This window comes from Cannabis sativa, chromosome 3, assembly GCF_029168945.1.
Source record: "Cannabis sativa cultivar Pink pepper isolate KNU-18-1 chromosome 3, ASM2916894v1, whole genome shotgun sequence".
Taxonomy (NCBI): domain Eukaryota; kingdom Viridiplantae; phylum Streptophyta; class Magnoliopsida; order Rosales; family Cannabaceae; genus Cannabis; species Cannabis sativa.
This window is the reverse complement of record NC_083603.1, coordinates 34168408-34177615: the sequence shown is the minus strand read 5'-3', so window position 1 is coordinate 34177615 and position 9208 is coordinate 34168408. Positions and strand designations below refer to the sequence as shown.

The window sequence follows — 9208 nt, the reverse complement described above, 5'->3', positions numbered from 1 at the left end:
TATATTGAGTTTCTTGGATATTAGGGTTTGGTATCTATCTTGTCATCTTGGGCTGCATCATTATTGGGCCGGTTCACCATTGTAAAGAAAAGAGTCTTGTTTGACTCTTGGTGCTCGTGTAGGAGCTTTGACCGAACCATTTATTGGTTCTATTGATATAGTATATCAAGCTTGGATATAAAGCTTGACTTGATATTGGGCTCTTCATATTGGGCTGAAACAAAGGTTGAAATTGTTATTTTTAATAATACAAATTATTTTGTGGATGCATAAAATAATAAATTTTGGAAAATACAAATTTTGTATTTTGTATTAATTTTGTTTCTTTGAAGTGTGTTGAGCAAAAACAAAAACGGCAGATTTTGGTTTAAAAATTCTAACAATTACAATTAGATAAATATTATTTATTGACTTAATTTATTTGTTACATATATTATTCAACTGAAATATTATATTGTATAAATAATATAACAGTGTTGTTTGATTCAATGATAATTCAACTCCTCTCTCATTAAACAAACGTGTGTATTTTGCTTTTTGTTTTTGTTTTTTTTTTTTTAACAATAAAAGGGGTTTTTTTATTTATTATTTATTTTTTGAAATAGATATAAAAAGGGGTAGTTTGAATACGTCCATCTCATTAAAAAAAGATTTTCTTTTTTTATTATTTTTACACTTAAAAATACAAGAAGAAAAACATACCACAACGACAAATCGCAAAAAGTAAAATTTAGACAAAAAAAAAAAAAAAATTATAGACCAAGCTATACGCTAATCAATTAAATAGCTTTTCTAACAGAAAAAAAAAAAATATGGAGATACTGAAAAAATAAGAAGCTAACTTTCAAAAAAAAATAAAAAATAAGAAGCTCAAAAGCCTAAGTACCTGCACTTTTCTGTCTAGGAATTTTTCTTCATGATTGGTAAGTGTAGAAAGAAGACAAGAATAACAGCAATAAGCTCATTTAATATTAAAAAAAAAAACAGCAATAATCTCTTTCTCCATTAGTCTTTGAATCAGTATTTTGTATATTTGAAATTAATTGGTCAATACCCGCGTTTACTTTTTTCTGGGTACAGAGGATCACGATCTAGTTAAGCCGGGGTTGAATGCTTTTATGGGATTTTTCTCCGCTTTTCGCTCCTGCTTAGATTCTATAAGACCTGCCCGGACTGCCGGTTCAACCGCCCCTGACGACGGCGATGACGGCCTTGAATCATTTGATCTCTTCTTTGAACTCAATTCTCTTCAAATCGCTACGAATTTCTTTTCCGAGCTGAATAAACTCGGGCATGGAGGCTTCGGCCCGGTTTACAAGGTACTTAATACTCATTTTCTACTTATTAACTTTGGCAACAAACGATTATCTTTCTTCTCTTGTTCTTCATTTTCTTTTTGGATGTTGCGTTTTGATTCAGTTCGCCGGCCCCGTTGTGTGAGGGGGCGGAAGTCACAAAATTGCCCTTTCGTGTTAGTTGGAAATTGGAATTACTGAACTAATTTTCTGTAACATGGAAAAAAAAATCAATATTAACTTTGAAACAACGCGTTGAATTTGATTTAGAAGACTCATTATTGATTCTTTGAAATAGGTGAAGAATTATTTTTATGCTTAATTTGATGGAAATAAATAAATGTATCTTTAGTTTGTTCCTTTCCAAATATTTGGGTTTGATTTTTAATGGGTAATTAGAATTTTGCCCCCTAAACTTTAACATAATCATGTCTTTTAAACTTTTTTTGGCCGTTAAGGATTTTTGTTTAATTTCATTCAATTTTATTATTTTAGTGATTGTTTATGTACTAAATCATATTTATCGAATTTTGATATCATATTATTTAATTCAATATTTAAAGATTTGACAACTGTTGGCAGTTTTTCGTCGAAAGATGATGGTAAACGAGCAGATTAAACTAGGACTTTAATGGTTGCCGAAAATAAATCAATTTAATAATTGTAGAAAAAGAACACAGAATTTATAGAGGCTCAACTCCTTTTATTTGGCAATAATGGGTTAGTTTAGTTGTTGTTTTATTACATCGTTCAAATGTACCAGAGCTATGTTTTCAATAATGTGTTCGAGTAATTACAACGGCGAGATCTCTTGCAGGAGACCTCTTTGGATTTTCTCTAAATGTTATCTCCAAAGATTGTCAACGATAGAACTTAACTTGTTCTATATTATTGGTGGCTAAGTTTTTCGGGTAAACTCTAAAGAAGTGTTCAATCATTCTCAAAGATGGATGAGAGATAAAATGCATCTCACTAACTAAAGAGGCGGATGATCAAAGTTGAATCAAATCAAGGTCCCTTCCTTAGGTTTAGATAACAACCTTATATAGGCCTGGGTTTCACTCACACTCTCTACAATCCGGGAGAATGGTTACAAAATCTTCTTTTTGTTCCGCATTTATATTTAAGTAATAATAAAAAAAATACATAAAATAAAATATCTCTCTTCACTTGAAGAGCTGGTTAATCTTTTGAAAACCTTCTAGAAGTTTCGACTTTCGAGAATCTTGTTGAAAATACACTTGAAGGAGTCTTACCCTTCGACCACTGACACTAAGGAACTGTTAGTGGTCGTGTAACCCTTCTTTGTTGACCATTTAGAGTTTTCTTAACAACATCTTGGAAGTTAGTTGACACCATTTAGGGTTTTAAACTTCCAAAATGCCTAAGAATAATCTTTTGAATGAGCCACACGAGCACTGACACTAGGGAATGTCAGTGCTCGCATGAGCCTGATTATTCCTCCCCCAAAATATCTTCTAAGAGACTTCTCCCATGTACTATGTGAGCACTGACATTGAAAGGATTCATTAGTCGCATGTTTTCCTTAATTCCTTTGAAAGATGCGACCACTGACACTGTGTGCCACTTCTCACTTGGACCACATATATGGCCACTGAGACTAGGGAGTGTCAGTGGTCGTGGATAGCTTTTTTTACTCTTTCCTATGCAACCATTGACTTTAGGGTTAAGCCTTTGGTACATGTTTGAGTTACTTTCCTTCAAGTTTCTTTATGGCATGTAACTACTCACAATAGGAGATGTCAATGGGCGTGTGTGTCCTTTCCTTCTAGCCCTCGATGATGTCATCTTCTTCTTTGTACTCCTTTATTCCAAATAAGTTTATTATTTTAGCTCATTGTTGGAATTCTCTTTGAATTAGGGTTTTGAGAGTGAACTTCCCTTTCTTGATATGTTTGAAGAGACAAACCATAGGAGGAACCCTAGGAGGAACAACCCTAGATGTGCGACCATTGACCGCCCCTTAGGGCAGTGGTCGCATATAGCATTGTCCCTGCCATGTGGCGCTATATTTCGTTCTTGTCAATTGGTCAAAGTCTTTTTTGTTGACCTTCATGTGTATTCTTAGAGCATCTCGAACGGTAAAACTTTAGAGGATGCTTGGTGAGATGGACATATTATGTGACAAAATATTGAGATGCTATACTATTGGTGAGAAGAGAATGTGATTCTAAAAATTTACATAGATGCTATGTTGCAGCATTGATGCTATTCATTATTTTTTAATAAAAAATTAAAACTAAAAAGTTATTGCAGCTAAAAATTAGGATGTATATTAAATAGTAATGTGTGAGATCAATATATAGCATTTTTAAAGAGTGCTATACATTGGAGTGTTTTTAAGAGTAAGAATGTCAAAAATGATGTGGAAGAGAAATAAAATAAAATATTATATTTTTAGATGATGTGTAAATTTTTAGCATCCTTAATGGATGCTACCATTGGAGATGCTTTTATCTTTTGGCCTTTTATGAGTCATGAGAGATGATGAATATTTATTATTACGTATAAGAATAACAATTTAAATAATTAATAATGATTGTTTTTTTTTTAGGAATAATAAATCATTGTTAAAATAATTTGATATAAATATTTTTTTTTTTGAACCAAAATAATTCATTAAACAGCAATATCCGCTAACACAATAGACTGAAGAGCATGTGGAACATTGCTCTCAGTAAAAAGACGATCAGACCAGAAACAAGCACCGCGAGCAACACAATGTGCGGCTTTGTTAGCAGATCGTTTAACATGACAAATAGAAACATTATGTAAAGAAGAAAGAATCAATTGACACTCCTGAACAAACAAACCAAAAACTAATGGAAGAGCAACCGAGCTATTAAGAGCTTGAACAACAACAATACAATCTGTCTCAACTATCACATTGGACAAATTCTTCGACTTCAACCAACTAAGGGCCTCCTTGACGCTCAATACTTCAGCCACAGCCGGTTGACAAGCCCCAGAATGCAAAGAGGAACTAGCTTCGATTACCTTCCCCTGACAATTCCTAATGACCATACCTGTACCATACTGAGCTGTTGCCTCAAAAATCGCCCCATCCGTGTTGATCTTCAGCTTTCCAGGAGGCGGCCTTACCCAACAAACACTGCTACTAACAGCAGTAGCATCAAACAACAGCGGTTCAAACCTGTTCTCCTGAGCCAACAGCCAACTAGAATGACACGACCTTGCCACTCGAACCACATCCGCAGCCTGAGAAGAACGACGCAGCCAAAGAAGCTCATTTCGAGCTTTCCAAATACCCCATGCTACCATCAAGAGCTCATCCACCAAAGCCACTCTACCCTCTGACAGGAATGCCTTAAACCAATCAGCGAAGGTAGATTCTGCAGAGAAACCAGACCTATGCCAACATGATTGAGCAAAATGGCAACCAACCAAAACATAAAAAATGGTTTCTTTATTAGAATTACAAAACACACAGCGAGGATCCACAGGAACATGTTTTGTACGCAATTGGATACGAGTTGGGAGACACCCTGAGATAGCTTTCCAAACGAAGTGAAGAACCTTGGGGGGGACTTTAACTTTCCAGAGAACCTTCCATAAGTCAGACTCCAACTGAGCACCCCATTCACCTTTCAGTTCTTGAAGATAGCGGTAGGAGCTCTTAACCGAGTAAAACCCATTCGACTCTTTGCCCCAAAACCAAGAATTATCATTAACATTATCACTTAGAGGAACCTGCATTATCAACTCGATATCCCTTGCTTCAAACAAATCATGCAAGACCTCAAGATCCCATTGCTTACGATTGATGTGCATCAACTGCGAGACCGTGCTATGAGCCAACCCAGGATGTCTAGAAATGACACAAGGGTTCTCATCAGAAACCAGCCAAGGGACATTAAGCACAGGGGTAGACACACCAGACCCGATTCTTCTTCTAGCACCATCACGAACCAGTCGTTGTGATTCAAACACACTCCGCCAAATAAAACTTGGGTTCGGACCTATCTCAACAGTAAGAAAATTACCATTAGGAAAGTATCGGGCCTTGTAAATACGTCCCACAAGAGAATCTTCATACAAAAGAAGGCGCCATCCCTGCTTTCCTAACAAGGAAAGATTATAATCCCACAAATTACGAAAGCCAATCCCACCTGAATTCTTGCTTCTACAAAGCCGACGCCAACTAAATCAACTGACACCTTTTGTTCTATTATTAGAGAACCCCCACCAATACTTTGACATTAAGCTCTCAAGGTGTGAAACAGTCTTAACCGGAAGAAGAAACACAGACATCGCATAGGTTGGCAACGCTTGAGCTACCGTTTTGAGCAAAACCTCACGACCAGCCTTTGATAATATACGACCTTCCCAACTCTGTATTCGCTTGAGCATCTTATCTTTCAGAAAACCCAATATTGCATTTTTATTCCTCCCCATAGTACAAGGAAGTCCCAATATTGCATCTTTGATATAAATATTTTATTTTAACATAACTTGTATTTTTGTTTTTATAATTCTTAGATAATTATTACCATGCAGAGGTAATACCTCAACTGTTATTTTATTACATACAATGCGGAGTTTAATTTTATTTATAACACGAGACAAAAAATAAAATAAAACTATAATTACATGGAAATTATTTCAATAAAGAGTAACACTTGTTCGAAAAAAATAGAGTAAAACTTGAAGGTGGTTTTACTCTCTTTATCTATGTATGTATTTTTCTTACAAAAAAATAAAAATAAAATGGCTTTATTGTGTTCTTTAAAGCCTCAGTATATTGTGAACTTGTGTTGGTGGTTAATAGTAATACCATTTTGACATGGCTCTTGGGTTAGCTCTCTTCTAAAGCATCTTTTCTTGTATAAGAAATGTTTTGTTCTGTTGCCATTAATAGATAATGTCAATTTCACTTTTTATGGTCCCTCAATATCATATCAACTTTGTGCAGGGACTGATGTCCAATGGACAAGAAATAGCTGTGAAGAAGCTATCACTGACTTCAAGACAGGGAGTGAGAGAATTTACAAATGAGGTGAAATTGTTACTGAGACTTCAGCACAAGAACTTGGTGACATTGCTGGGATGCTGTGTGGAAGGACCAGAGAAGATGCTCGTTTACGAGTATTTGCCAAACAAAAGTCTTGATTATTTTCTATTTGGTTAGATACTTAATGTTTGAGACTTTTGTATGCTGCGAAAGAATTTCATATAGGCTTTGGCACACGTGAAAAAAGCTAATACTAACAGGTGTTGTGAAATATTTACAGATAAAAAAAAGTCTGCATCTTTGGATTGGACGACTAGATTTCGGATAGTTATGGGTGTGGCTAGAGGTCTTCTCTACCTGCATGAAGAAGCTCCAGAAAGGATCATCCATAGGGACATTAAAGCTAGTAACATATTGTTGGATGAAAAACTCAGTCCGAAAATCTCAGATTTTGGCTTAGCTAGACTCTTCCCAGGCGAGGACACCCATGTAAATACATTTAGGATTTCTGGTACTCGGTGAGTAGTTTCTCGAGCTTGCCTGTGCTTTGTATTTGCTTTAGATTAAAAACTGTAACGTTATGCCATAGTGTATTAGACGATTAGTCCAATTTTGTTCTTTTACATCTTTGGCTTGTACTGTCAACGAAGAACACAAATATTTTAAAATTCACTAATTATATAGTAATTTTCCTTTGCAGTGGTTACATGGCTCCTGAATATGCAATGCGTGGATTTTTATCTGTGAAGACAGATGTGTTTAGTTACGGGATTTTGGTTCTAGAGATTGTGAGTGGCAGAAAGAATCATGATACGCATCTTGCTGGAGAAAAGTCAGATCTTCTGAATTTTGTAAGTCACTGTTTTCTAGTTTTCAACTAAATGTATGTTCTTGCTTTTATTTTTTGAAAAGTGATTAAATCACATAATGATTAAAATAAACTAGTGTGGTGGAATATGATCTTTTCTATTTAAAAAAGTCCATTGTCTATATGTATGCTAATTGAAGTCATCAGCCCCAAAAATTGCAATCAACGTGAGAAAAATGTGTCCTATAGATCACCTTAAAATCAAATAAACATTGATAAATTACAAATGTTCAGTGTTTGTTCAATAAATTTGTATATTTGTTACCAGTTCTCAATCTCTTTGATTGATCATGGCATGCCTACTTGTAAAAGGAATAAATCTTTATTCAACATTCAACTTACAAATACAAATAACTGTTTTGAATCACATTGAAGAATCCTATTTGATTTGTGCACATACAACAATGTCTGACGATCCCTGAATTGTCCCTATCCAATGTATGCAGTCTCACTGTAAAATAATAGAGATTTTTTTTTTCTTTTTCCAAGGGGCATTGTTGCACCACTGAGATTCCTCTCTTTTTTGGTTGCTAAAGATATTTACTTTTGGCTAATCTATTTATTGAGCACACAACTAATCATCACTCCCATTTTTCATCATGCATTTCCTTACACTTTTTTCTCTTTTCCCAGACATGGATGCTATATCAAGGAGGAAAAGCGCTAGACATTCTTGACCCGAATCTTACCAAGTGCAACCGTGATGAGGCTGCAATGTGCATTCAACTGGGATTGTTGTGTTGTCAAGCAACTGTTGCTGATAGACCTGACATGAACGCTGTTCATCTCATGCTCTCGAGCGACTCATTTACTTTGCCAAGACCAACAAAACCTGGAATCCAGGGCCGTGTAGGACGTTGGACGACTGCCTCTTCTTCAGCTTTTACAAATACAAACCCTAGTAGTGGATACACTGGTGGGACAAGGGCTTCAGCCAGTGGCAGTATTATTGTTGAAGAGTGTTCTAGAAACTCTATGTCTGTATCTTCTATAGATGAAGGTAGGTGAAATATTTTTGTAAAGTCTCACTAAATGCTCAATTTTACCATGTAAAGTTCTTTTCATTTTATTTTTTTTTCTTCATTTTTTTATATATATAATGTTGAAGTATTCAGGCAGGTGATACAAATCTTTTCAATTCGTTTTCTAGTGAAATTGTTCACGTAGTTCGTACTAATTTTTTAGATGTAAAATTGACAAGTTGAGCAGATGCCATGTTATCATATCCAATTAAATTTATAAATGTTATAAAATAATATAAAGTAGATGAGAAGAAAGAAGAAGAAGATAAAGAGAGAAAGCGAAAGTGAATGAGAATTTCTGAGTTGTTTATTCCAATGGGGTGAACCCCTATTTATACAAATATAAGAGTGAAATATTAAGAAATTAAGGAAAAAGGGAAACTAAGGAAAAGAGGAATGTTGATTACAATTAATGGTAATAAATAAAAGATTTGGGCATCCACATAATTATTAATATTTATAACACTCTCCCTTGTATGCCCATAATAACTATCTTATTAAAAATCTTGTTGAAAACTTGATCAAAGGAAAAAGAGTATAGTGTGAACTAACTCCCCCTCATTTAGGCATTTGTGGAGATCTTCTAATCGATGAATTTCGATCTTATCTGCCGTCTTCTCAAATGTTGATGTTGGTAATGACTTTGTGAATAAGTTTGCAAGATTGACACTTGATTGAATATGTTGAACACCAATATGCATTTTCTTGAAGCGTATAAAGAAGAAATTAGTGAAATGTGTTCTAACTCTATCTCCTTCAATGTACCCTCCTTTTAGTTGAGCGATGCAAACAGTATTATCTTCATAGAGAACTGTTTGTGTTGATACTTCTTTATAGAGTGCAATCCATATGTTTCCCGAATATGCTATGTCAATGATCTCACTCACACACATTTTCTACTTGCTTCATAAAATGCAAGTATGTTAACATGATTTATAGTTGCCTCGTTAAAAACCTTGCTAGAAAAATCCAGTGGGAGAAAATCTGAGCTAGGGAAAAGAGTACAATATATATTTCATATTCATAATTA

At 34.8% G+C, this 9208-nt stretch overlaps 1 protein-coding gene across 1 annotated transcript; it reads left to right on the top strand.

Annotated features, from left to right (window-relative positions):
* The first annotated feature begins 743 nt into the window (after positions 1–743).
* On the top strand, positions 744–8399 carry LOC115702022 (cysteine-rich receptor-like protein kinase 10). The gene is made up of 6 exons (XM_030629482.2): positions 744–923; positions 1081–1319; positions 6250–6460; positions 6569–6806; positions 6989–7139; positions 7790–8399. Exons 1-6 carry the CDS (start codon positions 917–919, stop codon positions 8162–8164), a joined length of 1221 nt encoding a protein of 406 aa, XP_030485342.2. The 5' UTR covers positions 744–916; the 3' UTR covers positions 8165–8399.
* Positions 8400–9208: the final 809 nt, after the last annotated feature.

What these genes read in the sequence shown, in the direction of transcription:
- LOC115702022 (XM_030629482.2), top strand. An exon ending in TCTTGATTATTTTCTATTTG is followed by an intron (nt 6,461 to 6,568) that starts GTTAGATACTTA and finishes AAATATTTACAG; the next exon opens with ATAAAAAAAAGTCTGCATCT. An exon ending in TTTAGGATTTCTGGTACTCG is followed by an intron (nt 6,807 to 6,988) that starts GTGAGTAGTTTC and finishes TTTCCTTTGCAG; the next exon opens with TGGTTACATGGCTCCTGAAT.